The sequence below is a fragment of the Ursus maritimus genome, unplaced genomic scaffold (assembly GCF_017311325.1).
Source record: "Ursus maritimus isolate PB19 unplaced genomic scaffold, ASM1731132v1 scaffold_9, whole genome shotgun sequence".
Lineage (NCBI taxonomy): Eukaryota > Metazoa > Chordata > Mammalia > Carnivora > Ursidae > Ursus > Ursus maritimus.
Genome location: NW_024427107.1, coordinates 8,317,903 through 8,334,420, shown reverse-complemented (window position 1 = coordinate 8,334,420; position 16,518 = coordinate 8,317,903). Strand labels below are relative to the sequence as shown.

General features: G+C 40.9%; 1 protein-coding gene across 1 annotated transcript in view; it reads right to left on the bottom strand.

The window, feature by feature from the left end:
- Positions 1-3,068: 3,068 nt before the first annotated feature.
- The window catches only part of XKR4 (XK related 4), a 415,020-nt gene continuing 401,570 nt past the window's right edge, over positions 3,069-16,518 (bottom strand). The window contains exon 3 of the mRNA XM_008706757.2: positions 3,069-5,909. Within this exon, the coding sequence (XP_008704979.2) occupies positions 4,963-5,909 (947 nt within the window). The 3' untranslated portion in view covers positions 3,069-4,962. The remainder of the gene's footprint in view (positions 5,910-16,518) is intronic.

The window sequence follows — 16,518 nt, the reverse complement described above, 5'->3', positions numbered from 1 at the left end:
CACATTCCATGGAGTTTTACTGTTGAATGAGTAATCCTACTGTTTAGACCATTGATTGCAGGCACAAATTGAGTCTTTCTGTGTGCCCATTTCTAGGATAGCAACTGCACCAGACATAGGTCCAGAGAGGAAGCTCTGCAGTGGACAGGGCAGCCTGCCTGAGTGAGCAGGGGAGATGCAACCCAACTGCTGAAATCACTTCACAGCCTGAGACAGGTCAGGGCCAGAGACTTGCAAATGGAGGTAGGGTGCGGGGAGTGAATGGGCAGTAGAGGGAAATGGCCCTTCCCCGGCCATGTTGAAATACCCCGGCTTCAGAGGGGGAAGAAGGGTGTTATGAGTCACAAGCTGGCAGAAGCAGTCATTTTGACTGTTTTCAGAAGTGACACTGGACTGTTAAAGATAAATGAACATGAGTTGATCTGCATCCATCACTGAATTTATAGAAACAACCACCTCAGATCGGCTGTGTTTTCACTATGCACTTCAAGCATCCTCTGAGCTGTATTTCTGAAAGACAGTCTGAGCTGTTTGTAAAAAGGCTTTAAGGAATTCTCCTTAGAAACATAAAAATGCAGGGATCTCATCCAAGCTTTATATAGAAACAGCAATGGCTAATGGCAAAGATGTATGCGAAATCAGGGGAGCATATATTTAGTCTAGAAAATGGTGCATTAGGAAAAAATGGATCCTTGTCTAAATGTTGTGGGAGAACTTGTTCCACTCAATGGCATTGGGTACATTTAAAGGCAAATGTGTAGCCTTACACAATCCTGGTAAGGACACAAGTGTTTTACTTTGCTCAATTCAACCAGTTGGGGGAAAGAAACTTTGAAATGATTCAAAACTATTCTATTCAGCTGCCTAAAAGATGAAATCTTTTAGGAATGATACAGCTTATTTAAGCTCAAAGTGTGAAGTTGCATCTAGGTATTTCCCACATTACAAGTGTGTGGATGTCTTATAGACAGGGACTGGAAGCTTGGGCTGAAAAGGAGGAGGAAAAAGATTTTCCACTAAAAGTTCATGTGTCGGTAACATACCAGTTAATATGCGTGAAACGGCAGTATATACTTCATCTTTTTCATCTCTGTTCCTTTAGTTGTGTGTGTGTGTACATATATATATAAAACATACATGTGTGTTATATATACATATATGACATATACGCATGTTATGATACTTTAAAAAACAATCATTGAGATTTCAATGATTCCCATTCACTTGTAATTGGTCAGTGCTATCACTTCATTTATTCATAGAGCAAAATAAATTGGGCACTTAGGAATTACGCATACGTACGTCATTATACTTTCATCTTAGGGTTATCTTTGTATTTTATATTGTGCTAATACTCGAATTGCATGTTCTTGCCAAGTCAGTAAGAGAATTTATTTCATTTGTTGGGTTCACAGCAGTATCATAAATGGGTAGTAGTAACTGAGCGTCTGCAAAGTCAGTGTTACTCAACGAGACGGCACATAGTTAAATAGGACAATGTTAATGGCCAAGAGAATTTAAAGGACATAGTCATTATGGGGGAACCAAACTTTGACTTAAATGGAAACAATTTTTTTTCCTCCAGACAAATACTTAAAAATCTCAGTATAGTTAAGATATATATGTTCTTTAATCTTAAATACAGTTTCATTTCGAAATGCTACTTTGAAAGTGAAAAAAGTGTTTAACGTTTTCTTTTAGAAAATTATATGGTCCTATGCAAAAAGTGAGTGCTAAGAGCAGGACCCCCTCTTCCCTCAGAGAATCCAAGTAGACTCAGGCACAGGAAATCGGGTCCCAAAGAGGAAGAATCCAGCATTTCCAATCTGAATGCTAACCATAGCATGTTCATTTTGGATTCTCTGGTTACTGTTTGTGGAGGGTTTCATGGCAGATTGAAAATGAAATCTCAGGAAGAACTAAAATACAAAGACAAAAATCAAACTTTGTTCCTTTGTACATTGACAATGTCTCTTTAAATCCTAATACTTTAAACTCTCTGTTATCTGTGTATCTAGAAACTAATAACAGTTCTCATCACCACACCATCTGAGGGCAGTGCAGTGCTTTTCTGAATCATGGAAAGAAGACTAGGTCACGATTTTCCTCGGAAGTAAATTTTTTTGGTTCTTGTAATCTTGAGAAAGTTTGGATTTATGGTGGAGATATCATTTCCTTAGCAAAAATTTTTGATTAACTGAAACATCACAGTCTTCAAATACTTTGGATAACAGAGTATTTACAGTATTTGGGAAATCACTGAGAAATGCAATCGTCTTACACCCTCCTAACCATATTCTTACCTCCAAGACAAAGTGCAGTACATTATTGTTTATTCACACAGCACTCATTTTGACTCTTCACATGTTAAATGAGGGATCAAATTGAGAAATAACTCAGGACTTACATGATTGAGGCGTGGTGGGGCCTGATGAGTTTGTGTTGATTGACCACTCTACCTGCAATCTGGTATTTACTCATGGAATCAAAGATATACTTCAACTGAGCCATTGAATTTCCAAAGATCATCAATTAAAAGTTTTCTTGGAAATAAGGAAGCTAATAACTCATGGTCCTGCACAAAAGTGAAGAATTTTTGCCAATATAATGATTTTTTCCTCTTCTACAATGGGGGTGCAATGTTTTCACCAATTGCTGACAAGAAGAGCATCTTCCTGGGCCTTTACTGGCGACTAGGTAATCTTTTCACATCCGAACAAAAGGTTATTATTTTTTAGTGGAAATCTTGCTTGGAGGATCAAATCATGGAGTACTAGGCAAGCATGTCTACCGATAAAAAATCATCTATTTTTAAAATATTGCTCTGGGGCTTTGTACCAAAGGAAGTCATAGGTTGAGCCCTCTGCCATTTCCTGTGGATGTGATGGGGACAGCCGTCTCTGTACAACACACCCACTACAGGTGGTGGCTATTGAACTTGACTATTTTAAGTAGATTGTACAGTCCAAATAACTGAATAATTAAGCTTAATGGACTTTCTCTCTTTTTTTTTCTCTCTCTCTTTTTTTTAGTGACTTGACTAATACTTAATATATAAGTTGGGTTAATATAAAACCAGGGAAGGAAGTTTAAGACATCTTCCACTGTGGTCAGGTTTGTGATAATGGATGGATGAAAGTAATCATTTACAGCTTTCACATCCTGGGAAACATTGGCCAGTCTTGACAAGCCCTTTCTAGTTAAGCTGATTCTCTTGTCACCTGATATTCTGATAGCACCCCTGGCCAGGTTCCTGGGTGCACCAACATTGCAAAGTTGGGTGATCTTGCAAGAGACAAGTGTTCTCAATCTGCTGAGGCAGGCTGACGGAATTTGTGGACCAGTTTCTGACATCCCAAGTAATTACGTTGCTTAAAGGATTTTAAACGATTCCAGGTCTATAAAAAAAGTGATGATGCCTATATGTATACCCTATAGTTTTTATTACAAAAATATTGAAATAATCCATGAGTTATTCCACTCTGCACCAACTATAAAAAAATACTATCAAAGTTTGACCGGCACTTTTAATGCAACAAAAAGCACCATGACCGAGGACACTGGGAACAGAAAGCAGGGAACGTTTACTTGCTGTACGGAGGTATTTAAAACCCAGAAGTTTGTTGTAAGAGTGCGACTTTACAAATGATTCAAATACAAATCTTAGCTGGATCTAGTGATAAGCCCTCAATCAGTTTGGAAGGGTTTTCTCATAGCATATTCACTACATTGTCTGCTCATACTTACTAAAAAGTGTCCCAAAGCCTCTAAAAGACACATCACTTTGACCTTGGATTGGGGGGAGGGGGGGAGTCTGTACACAGTGGGAAACTTGATGGTGCGCTCTCACATCCACGTCTGGGGGCTTGCGCCACGTCTGGGGGGCTTGCGCCACTCGTTCTCGGGTGTTTGGGACTTGCACGTCAGTCCTGTGGTTGGACGGTGTTTGGCACTAGGAAGGTGTGGCGAGGCGTGCTCTGGAGTCATCACACAGAACCACGCATTTCCACGTCTGGAAACATCCAGTTCACCATGCTCCTTTTCTGCCGCTCTGCATCTCCATGCCGGCCGGGGTGAGCTTTGGCAGGCTGGGAAAATCAGACGCTCATTTTTGCCTTGTTTCCCTGCTTCCTCTTCATGTACTTATTAAATTTTTGCAACTGAATACTGAATCATGATTATCATTTAATTTACATCACGAAATCAGCGAGCTCCTTGGTCTTGTCGAAAGCCACACATGTGCTGCATAGGATTTCTGTCGGAAAGGACGTTCTCAAATGAAAATTTAAAATAAAAAACAAATCCTGAAATGTGTTGAAAATGAACCATTCCATCCATTCGAATACACATGTAAACAACAGTTGAGTTTGCGGTCCATGGGATAGGATTTGCACGCATGGTAGTGGTTTCCAAATGAGAATGGTCTATGAAATTCTTTTCTAAGTAGTACTGTTCTTTTTTTTTTTTTCTGGAGTCTTGAGGGATATATTCTCTCTCTCTTTGTTTTTATATTCAGAATCAGAGCTTTGCATCAAGAAAAAATCACCTAAGCTATTTTGACAGAGGACTGGTGCCACGTGTGTTAGCATGTGTGTGCGTGTATGTGTGTGTATGTGCGTGTGTGACTGAATATATTTTTATGCAAAGATCTGTTAACTCCATCAAAACACCCTATTGATTGGAGGCAACATTTTCCGTGCTCATTGTACCCTCTGGTGGACACGCTGAAAGTGGAGAGGAGGGGCTGGTAGCAACAAGGAGTCCTACTGAGCTGGCACGGTTCGGTTCGGTCCCTTCAGCCACTGTTTTGAAAGGAGACCAGCAGCAGGCAGTCAGCTGATGGAGGGTCAGACGAAGCGCATTACAGCCCGTTGCCCTACTCTAGGACAGAGTTTCATTATTGCCACAGCCCTGCTGTCACCCCTCTACCTGGAGGTTGTGGCTCCTCCGAGGCCTTCTATTTTATAAAGTGGTTTCATACTCCAACCGCTCCTGAATAAGGGCATCATCTTTGTACTGCAGCCTTGGAGGAGACGGGGAACATTCAAAGGCTAAAATGGCCTTTCGAAGGCTTCGGTCCAAAACGTGTCTCTCCCACGCTGGGTACCTATTCCTGAACAGGTCAATTTTAATGACAGATTCTTCAATCCGTGGTGGGCGAGAGGATGGGGTGGACGGGGCAGTGGGCCTCACCTGAAAGACAGGTACGCACCCATCCCGCTCTGCAAATTTCTGGTCACGGTCGCTGGTGACACTGCGGTTGTTGGAGATGGACCGGAGTGTGCTTGTGGCCACTTCTGGAGGCAGAGTGAAGGCAGCGACTGGGTCCTCACAAGCACAACTTGGTGACTGCCCGAATCGGGGTCCATTGGGGTGAAAGAAGGCATAATACATCAGCATAAAAACGACGCCAGTTAAAAAGCTGCTGAACACCACACACAGAGCTGGGATGGCAAAAGCATCTGCAATCTGGGGAGCCTTGTAGAGGTACCAGAGGGCACTCAAGGCTGTATTTTCCAACAGGATCACAAAATAGTAAATGAAGAGCCTGCAGCGTGTCCTGCCTTCCTTGACGTTGAACCAGCTAAAGATGTAGATGATCCCCACCACCATGTCGAACACAATCTCTTCCCATTTGGTGATACAGAATTCTGTCTCACAGTGGACGATCCAGAAGGTCATGATGCACCAGTGGAGGACGATGAAGATCCCAAAGTACAGCTGGAAAACCGAGGCAAAGAGGGCGAAGGTGATGACTCTGGCGGCAATGGTGAAGAAGTGCCAACAGAACTGGATGACAACAGCCATGTAGCTGATGGGCTTCTTGTCATCTCGAGAGTCCCGGAGGGCCTTCTGGTAAGAGGCCAAGGCCCAAGCCAAAGACACGAGGGAGGCTGCCGCTGTGAAACCTACAAAGGCAAAAAGGAAGATGGTCTGTCAAAAGTGTGATGCAGTGTTGTAACCTGAAAATAAGGCATGTGGTGCTGCGGGCTTGAGACAGGCTAGCTGCGACCTCAGCAAAACTCTCATTCCTTGGAGTTTGAGCTGGGCTAAACGCTCACTTGGGGCTCCTAGTGTCTGTCTTCTGTGGGCCCAACCATATGGAGAAGTCATGACTGTTGGCAGGAATGCTGCTCAAAGCACACATGGGGTATGGGATTGAGAAATCCTGTGGAGGGGTGGTGGTGGTGGTGAACTTTCTGTGTATATGGTGGAAATAGGTAAACTAAGGCGGCGGTTTTGTGGAGTGGGAAAATAACTATGGATTAGGTCGACAGACTGGGTTGCTGTGTCAACTCTGTGTGACTTTGGACAATCATTTAAACTGGTGTCCTCATTTATAAAGTGGGTGATCTCCAAGGTTCCCAGCAGCTTTGAGATTCTATGGATGAAAGGGTAAATAATCACTGGAAATGTGAGGGGCTAGCTTTTTTACCTTTCTGCTTCTAAGCAAGAATAAATACACTTCATTCACAAGAGAAAGTTTACTCTTTTTTTACAAATAAGAAAAGGAGGCCATAAAACCTCCTTGGCAATGATTCTTGTCTTACCTGCGATGCAGTTTGTCCTACTATAACCTGAACATAATTCTTCCTACAGCTTTTGTCTGTTCCTTACTGCCTTTCCCTTAGAAGAAGACCTGTCTGTTCACTGCCACTCACCGCTTATTCTTTTGTAGAGGGAAAATTGTTCAGAAATCACCTCTCAACCATTTCTCTTATTTTATGAACCCCGTTTGGATAGTATATTCTCTAAAAGTTTGTTTACAAGTTTTTAAAGTAACTTGTATTATTTCCCTCCACTTTTGCTCCATCTTTCGTGTCTGAAGCATCATCTGTATGGTCCAGACAGGGACAGGGCTCACCTGAAAACACACTGGCCTCCTTTGGAAGAGAGCTCTTGTGGGTAATCACTTTGCCACAGAAATGTTAGTCAATCTGCATACTACACAACAAGTGTAACAAGACTTATCAAGACTAAGAATAGGTGGGGCGCCTGAGTGGCTCAGTCATTAAGTATCTGCCTTTGGCTCAGTTTATGATCCCAGGGTCCTGGGGATCGAGTCCCACATCAGGATCCTTACTCAGCTGGGAACCTGCCTCTCCTTCTCACACTCTCCCTGCTTTGTGTTCTCTCTCTCTCTCTGTGTCAAATAAATAAATAAAATCTTAAAAAAAAAAGACTAAGAATATGTTTTGTGTTTTAAAGTCCAGATGGTTTTCCTCCAGAGATACTAATCATAACCAGGCCACATTCTAGTCTTTAGACTAGAATGGAAAAAGTAGAAGAAGGATTGCCAGGAACTTGTGATGGAACTGGTACTTTGCTTTTATATTTTGATAGAGAAAATCTGTTGTCTATGATCGTTGAAAAACAAATTGGAAAAAAAATGACTCTTGCGGGAACGATGCACACTAATTAATTGACAGAAAAAACAGTCAACCTCAACAATCATTTCTTGCACATTCTCCTTGAGTAAGGTGAACTCCAAAAGACAATATTGAGGAGAAAATATTTTCCAATGGCCACGTCTTATATCCACCCCCAATCAAGCTAGCAGAGTTCCTACATCTTACTCTGGATCTTCAGCTTTTTTTTCTGGCCAGCACGAAAATCTTCCGTTACCATAACTCTCTGGCAGTTATGGCAATATTTTAGGTCAGTTAGAGACCAGTACAGAAAGGAGTTTTTGATAATATAATTTCTTTCCTTCTTCTTGTATTTTTAAATTTTTTTCTCTTTTTTTATTGTTTGGTTTCTTTTTTTCTTTTTTAAATGGTGATATAATTTCTATGGGTGGAAAACACTGACATCAATTGTAAAGCAAATTTGGAAGTGAAAAGAGATGGTAGGAAGAAAAATTAGAAAAAAAAAGAAAAGAAGGTGAGACAATGGGAAATAAAAGGTCATGGAATAATGACTTTGAGAACGACACCCTCACTTTCAGTTTAGAACATAACAAAAGGTTGTGCAATTTTAATCCTAACACCTTTGAGCGGCATAGGAGCTGCTCATGACCTCGTTCCTTATCTGTACCATTTGCCACGGTAGGGATTGTTCTGGAGTAGACAGCATCCTCCTCGTGTGCGTAAGCTGTGCCCCAGGAAGCCCTTCTTTTCACACCCCCGAGTCGTGGGTACTGGGCTCACGCACAGCGCCACCTTCCGGAAGATGGCTGCATTGCTGGTCAGGTGGACAAAGCATGTGTGGTAGTCAGAACCACGAGGGTACCAGTTTTCACGGGCCGAACTTATTAAAGGCTGTTTTTCAAAACAGCGACAAATAGTAAAAAAAACAAAAACAAAAACCAAACCTTACAGACATACGTCATAAAATCATCTGTTGTCACATTTAAAAGAATTGGCAGATTGGCTAAGTCCGAATTCCCCCGTAATCTTCACCCCTTTTACTGCATGTCCTAAAAAAGGAATTCAGCCTGCTCCAGGAACTTGGTAAGACAATACTTTGGCAGTAGAAAAGGGAAGATTTTTCTATCAGCTTTGTTTTCTATGTATCTTACAGTTTACAAAGTTGATTTTTTGCCTATAGCCAAGGCAAAGTTCATGTCCATTGATGACCACCCTCTTTATGAATTCTCTGCTTTAGCAACAATTAGAATTTCTCTGGTTCATTTGATTTTTTTCCCCTTCTGTTTAGCAATTAATTTTTATAAGACAAATATATGCCTGAACGGAAAATATGTTAGAGTTATTCCTTATTACAAATTCACATTACCATGAAATGCATAAGTTTTTGTTTTTTTACACAAATAATATCAGCTCAGTTGTTTCAAGAAAGGTTCCCTCAGTAAGGCACTGCATTATTATTAAAGTAGAATTCTCTGGAACCTCTGGGGCTGACACATAGAACTCTAAGTACTACTTTAGCTAACAATGTATATTTTAACTTTTTATTGGGAAATAATTTCAAACGTAACAGAAGAATTGCAAAAGTAAAAATAGTACATTGAACATCTATATACTCTTTGCCCAGATGATCATTTGGCCTCCTTTGCTTTATCACTGGCCACCTCCCCCTTTTTTTTTTCTCTCCCAACCATTTGAGAGTAAGTTGCTGCTGTGGTCTGAATGTTTGTGTCCCCCTCCACTCATATGTTAAAATCCTAACCCTTAAAGATGATGGTATTAGTAGGAGGGACCTTTGGGAGGTTCTTAAATTATGAATGGGATTAGTGCCTTATAAAAGAGGCCCATAGAACTCCCTAAGCCCTTCTGCCACATAAGAATACAATGATAAATCTTCAACCCAGAAGAGAGCTCTCACTAGACCATGCTGGCACCTCAATCTTGGACTTCTAGCTTCCAGAACTGTGAGCAATATATTTCTGCTGTTTATAAACTATCCAGCCTGTAGTGTTTTGTTACAGCAGCCCCAAAGGACTAAGACAATGGCCCTTTACCTTAAAATATATCAATGTCTATTTCTTATGAATAGAGGTATTCTTTTAGATAACCACAGTAAATTTATCAACTTTAGTCAATTTAACATTGATACAATACTTTTTTTCTAATCCACGGCATCCACTATCAATATTCCAATTTCATCAATTGACTTTAACAATGTCCATTATAGGATTTTTCCCTGTGGTACAGAATGGAGTCTGGAATCAGATATTGCATTTAGTTGTCTTACCAACTTAGTTTTCTTTAATCAGGAATATTTCCACCAACTTTCTTTCTTTGCCTTTTTGACATTGGCATTTTTTTTGATGAGTACAGTACCAAAAAAAAAAAAAAAAAAAGAGTGTTCTTTGTTTTGGGTTTGTCTGTTTCCTCATGGTTAGATATTCGGGTTACACATCCCAAGCTGGAATATTACATAAGTGACACGGAACAATATTCCACACCCCCACCATTAAGATATTGAAATATAAGGATTCCTTCAGTGTTCCAAGACGTATATGATGTGTCCATCAGTATTTTGCTTCAAAATAATGAATAACATATCAGTTACAAAACTTCACTCTAAAATCAAACTCCTAAAACAGCTACAGAGGACTCAGTGGGATTCTATTATTTATTAAAATGTTAAAATAGATGATAAGACCTCAGAGCTTATCTAGTGCAATGATCTCATTTTATAAAAAAGAAATCAAATCTCCCTTGGAGAGGTTACTAGATTTATCTTCCCTCTTTCCTCCCCCAAGATTATTTCTGATGAAAACCGTCCTTCTACTCCAAAGCTAACCCCCTGCTTCCTGGAGAAAAGACCCTGTCAGTTATTCCCCTGTGTCTGTATCCCAGCTCTTCCTCCTCAGGAGCTCCTTTCCCAGGGATTACAAACATGTGACAAGCCTCATTTTACCCCAAGAATTGCCCTTCACTTGACTGAATCTCTTCTCCTTTTTTTCAGACTTGTCTCTTTCCTGTTTTTCCTTCTATTTTGTTTCTTGTCTTTCCATTTTTATCTGCTCATCCTTGAGCCACTGGTTGGGATGCTGCTCCCGGGCGTCCTCCCTTCGCAGCCTCTCCCTGAGAGAGTCCCTGCACTCCTGCGTTTCCCCTCATCTCCTCCACCTCAGCATTCAGCGAAGCCATCCTTGCACCAGACTTCCCTGGCCCCAGAGCTGTGTGTCTGATTATTTCCCTGAGAACCTTCAGACCAACAGTCTGTGTCTCCGTGTCCACACAATCGGATACCTGGAAGCAATCTGGCTGTAGATGACAGCGTTCGCTTTCTCATGGAAAGAAGACAATTCTTCCTCTACGCCCCCTGTTGTTAGTGTAATACACTTCTCAGAATGAGAGAGAACATGAATTTCCAGGTAGGCTGCCACAGTTCTAAGAAGATGATTTTGTAGGCAGCTTGAGGGACTGAGAAATACCGGATTGCAAAGCCATCCAAATCCAAGTGTTCACAATATGTGCCGTTCGGGTGTATTGCATCGGAAGGGGTCCAGACTAAACCACTGTGGCGTAAAAACTATCTTGAGCTGAAGGCATTTGAGTTCTGAAATCTCTTATCTGCCTAAAAGCAGAGCATCTTAAAAGAACTCAACTGTCATAAATGCCCTCCCCAGGAGCAACTCGAATCTTCTTAGAGAGGAGAAGTTGGCACCACACCCGAATAGACTATCATAAAACTATTATATCTCCCATCTACTCTCTTCAGTGTTTTATCTTTCCAAAAGTCATTCGTTTTTCCATAAATGCCCTTTCTCCCTCACTTTTAAGAAGTCATTTATTCTCCCAGAAGTGTCCCTTGCCCTTTCCCATCCCCTATTAAGATAAACTCCAAAATCTAATGACCTCCTTGGAGTCACATTTCCTTGGGAAATCCTGTGTGTACATACATAATTACACACATAATTTACATATTTACACACATGATTACACACATGATTATATGTATAATTAAATCTGTCTTTGTCTTGCTAATCTGTTTGTCGATTTAATTTGCATGCCCTCAGACACAGAACCAAGTGGGTAGAGGAGAAGTTGTTCCTTCCAGTAAACAACTGAATTGAGTCCAGCTGACCCCAGGTGTTTTGTTTTCTCACTGTAGCCCAAATAATTGATCTGACTTTGAATAAGACAATTCAATGACCATAAAGTCAGTGTGATAGTTTATTCCATCATTTTGAGCTGAATATCTATATATTTGGATAAGGTTTGGTAAGGGATGTAACACCTTTGGAAATATAATCTAAGAAATTTTCTTTACAAACCTCTAGATGGGGTGGGGTCTACTTCTAGCTTCCGTGAATTGTTACAGACATTGCTTAGTAATTCAGAGACTAGTTTCTCAGAGGAAGACTGAGGTACTTTTCCTTTTGAATAAAGATTTTTTTCAGAATGAAGGTTTTGAGTCTGATACTAGCTAGTCAGCTAATTAGCATTTCAAAGGGAACTGATAGAAATCCATATCATGTTGTCCAAGTGAACAACAAAGTTTTGACTTTCTTCCCTCTTTTCTCCTTGCTTCTTATAGATGTCTTTTCCCTTACTGCTGTTTCCATGTCTCTTTTATGTCCTTTTCTTCCTTCTCTTTCTTCTCCTTCTGTCAGTCTGTCCTTTTTCCCCGCTTTACTTCTGCTCTGTTCTTCTTCATTCTTTTTTCCCCATTTCCTGGGGGAACGTGACATGGAGTCGAATTATTTCTTAAACAGTGGTTGTTTAATTAACTAAGGTTTGGTGTTGCCCAAATGTAACCTTCCAACTGTTCCTAAAACTCAAATAAATTCAAAATAAGAAAGGAAGTTACTCTATTTCAATGTTAATGATCTGTTCTACCTGCTCTTCTCTGGTCCTTGCTCTGAATCCCATGGCTTTGCTCCAAATCCAGATTTGCTTTCAAAGAACTCCCACTGAAAGGATTCAGCACTGCTAACTTCTGTTTTTTATTACAAGTAACTTGCTTTCCTATAATCTTCCTTTAAGTTGGATCTAAATGCAAACTTTTTTTTTTTTTAAGATTTTATAAATGTATTTGTCAGAGAGAGAGAGCACAAGCAGGGTGAGTGGCAGGCAGAGGAAGAAGCAGGCTCTCTGCTGATCTGGGAGCCCGATGTGGAGCTTGATCCCAGGACCCTGGGGTCATGACCTGAGCCAAAGGTAGATGCTTAACCGACTGAGGAACCTAGGTGTCCCCTAAATGCAATCTTAATGACAGATGTAAAAAATATTTATATTTTATTCAGGTTAAATTAACAGCTTAGAGTATGGTTGATGGGGACTAGGGGAGGGGGTTGTAGGCAAAAGCTGTACTATCTCAATTTAAACATTTCCTTTCCCAAAATGGGGCTGGTATGGAATATAAGACCCTTAGAAATACTATAATGCAAGAAACTGTTTTGATTTGGGGATCTCCAGACCAGGAGGGGGATACTTCTGGCCCCCAAGTGTAAATTTGTTCTCTCTACAAACATGTTTTCATATAAGGTATGCTGTCCTCTTCCTTCAGGGAACATATTCTGGTCCAAAATCATGTTTGATTTTGTGTTTTAATTTATTTCATGTTAATGCTAATTATTTAATTTTAATTTAATTTAATTGTTGTGTTGCTTGTTAGGGTGGACCTTCAGGTAAGGATGGGTATCTGCCTTGTTTACCTTCCTGTCCTCTAGTGCCTTGTATGGTCCCTGCCATCATGTTAAGAATTGGCACTTTGAGAGACAGAAAGCAAGGCCAAAGGAAAGGTAGAACGGAAGGGAGAGAGCAAGAAAGAGGAAGAAATAGAGAGGGAGAAAGAGAATTCCAAATATAAAGCTGGAACCACAGAGAGAATGAGATATTCAAAAAATGTGCACATTTCTTCATTGCTTCTTTCCAATTTCAATCTGAGCTGCAAATGCCAAAACACTGAGAAATAAAGTCTGTACTCCTGTCGTGTTGTTTGTGGTCTGGGTGTAAACAATTCTTGGAAATCCCCAGAGAATGCTTCATAGGATTTATAGCCTAATTCCCCAGATGTAGGAGGTTTGGGGAATTGAACCAAGTACTCTAATTCTTTGATTCTTCAACAAACAGAATGAGCCTGTCTCTTTTCTCCTCCTGAGGGAGGGCAATCACAGCCCTTTCCCTGCAAAAGACCAGCCAAAGGTTACAGGCTCAGGGAAACACCTGGCCCCTAACCCATGTTTATAACCAAACTGTTGCTGGTAAGAAAGTGCTCTTTTATTTTTAACTTAAAACATTCATTATTATGTAATATTTCAAGCATCTACAAAAACCGAGGAATAATACAGTAGATATACCCTCCCTGCAGAATCAGTATCCATCACCAGGGAAGATGACTTTTGGCCAGCAGGGGGACGCCTCTGGATGTCCCCTTGGATGCACTCCTTCCTGAATCTGAATCTTCCTGCGTCTTCCTTTCCCTGTACTGACTGACACAGAAGGCCTGTGCCAGAAGCTAACTCACTGATCGCTGATGTTTTACCAGCACATTTTGGAAAGCCCGGCCCGGTGCTCTCACGGCCACCCCACTTTGCCTTGCTCATCTCATCTTGCCTCTCTGAGCTTCAGACAAACTGCCTTGTCTCCATTCCTCACATGCTCAACAAGACTGCATTTTCAGGTGCTTGGGTGGCTTGGTCGTTAAGCCTCTTCCTTCGGTTCTGGTCATGATTGCAGGGTCCTGGGTTTGAGCCCCGCATCGGGTTCCCTGCTTAGCGGCGAGCCTGCTTCCCCCTCTCCTCCCTGCTTGAGCTCTCTCTCACTATCTCTGTCCCTCTCTCTCAAATAAATAAATAAAATCTAAAAAATAATAATAATAAAAGACTGCATTTTCTTCCTAGAGAAAGGAAATGCTGAGCTCCCTCTTGAAAAGCCACTTCTCTCCAGTAAATCCCTACTCATCTTTCACTTGTTAGATTCAGCTTCATTTCTTAAAGAAGTCTTTCCTAGCCTTCAACCCAAATCCTGTCACTTAGTGTCACCCAAATCCTTGTCACCTTGTGTTTGTTCCTCATGCTGCACCCAGGCACACCTGCTGTCGTTATGCATTCATGTGGCTGATGATAGACATGTCTACCCAACAGGGCTGGATCTGTGTCCTATGGCTGACCATTGTCCCTGACATCTGTCACTCTCTTGTGTATCAATTCTGAAATTAGTGCATTTGTCATCCAGTAGCCGCTTTCATATTGTATTATTTGCCCACTCTCTTGATTTCACACATCTCAACTTCCCTTCCTTTCACCCCATTTTTTCATCTTGTCAATTTCAACATTTTTGTTGGAAATTAAGGTATTTCCCCACCAGTAGTTTGGGAACAGATGATTTGCAACATCACCCTCTCAGCTATGCAGGTGAGATGATCATTTAAGCATTCATACCATATACAGTCTTATCATCACTAACACGATAACTTTTCCCCCTAAACATACAGTCCCTAACCAACCAAAAACGAGACTTTGAATTTTAGATGACAATATAATATTGATTTCCTGTAGTCAAAATCTTTGTGGTTTCCTTAGCGCATTTGAGGCTCATAATCATAGACAAATAAAAGAGGAGCAAGCATTTGTTGGGCCCTCGCTTTGTGCACTATGATGTGCTGGGTACCTACATCCTTTGTCCCACCTACAATTCGTGATGACACCTTGAGGCAAGCACTGTTTTGCACTCTGGGAGACAGACGCAAAGAGTTAAATAACTTGCCAAAGTGCGTGTAATTAGCAAGGAGGGCAGGCATCAGAATTCACACATTCCAAACTCTGTTCGTCATGGTAGGAGACGGGTATGACTATCTGCAATGGGGACACTAGGCACGAAAAAGTGCAGGAGCTCTCAGATCTCTCACGGTCTAAGCTCACGGGATAACAGCACAGAGAAATGTACATGACCCAGGAACAGTGCCACCTCTTTAGGCAGCCGACTCCCACCGGGTCCCCACCACACCTGCTCTTTCAGCCTCACAGCAACCATATTTGTTCCCAGGCTAAATGATCCCATTTTGGATTCTTTTCACAAAGATCAGAAGCGTGAGCACCTTCACATTTCTTGGACTGAAGCAGCCCCCCTGGTTTCCCTGCATTTTCACCTGAGGAAAAATGTTGTCCAATTTCAGTTGATTATGTGATCTAAGAGTAGGAGATCACAAAATGAAGATCCAGAACCAGAGTGGCTTTCCATTTCTTCAGCATGCTTAGAACTTGTCCCTTAGTTACAGATAGAAAAGCAGTAAATCTTCTTGGCTGGACTCATATCGAATTTACCTGGTTGAAAGAATGTAATAATTGAAAAAAATGGAAAGCCCTCTGTGCTCTGATCTTTGGTGAGTGCAGTGAAGGTAAGTAACTAATATAAGCCCCACCGGGTCTCGGGTGTTCTAAGTCTTACATTGAAACCATTTATCTCTGTTTTAAACCTTGTAATAGTTTTGATTAAAAATATTTAAATGCATAATATGTTTAGTTTTGGTAGGGATATGCATACTTCTCGTAATCCATTCTGAGGATTTCAACTTCTTTGCAAGGCAAATTGTAAGGCTGCTAAGGTGTTGATAAGGAAAACACTGAATTGAAATGAAAAAAAGTGTTTTAATATGAAAGTAGTTGAAGAAAGTTGTTGAGAGAAGCAAAGTGTCTTAGCAAATGTGGGAAGTTATTTCCTTCTGATTGGAAAAAAAATCACAGATGATTTCACATAGCTCCATCCATTTGATAATTTCAAAGTTTATTATTTTTAGATTTTTATTAAAATTTCTCAAGAAGGGGCGCCTGGGTGGCACAGCGGTTAAGCGTCTGCCTTCGGCTCAGGGCGTGATCCCGGCGTTATGGGATTAAGCCCCACATCAGGCTCTTCCACTATGAGCCTGCTTCTTCCTCTCCCACTCCCCCTGCTTGTGTTCCCTCTCTTGCTGGCTGTCTCTATCTCTGTCAAATAAATAAAATCTTTTAAAAAAAAATTCTCAAGAAGACAAACATTTTGTGTAGGAGACTTTGAAAACATCTCCTGCTTTCTCTAGGACAAAAAAAATTCTGTGAATAGAAGGCAAGAAGTCATCATTCTCTGTACAATATTACAAATTGAACGGTTAAATTTGTACTGA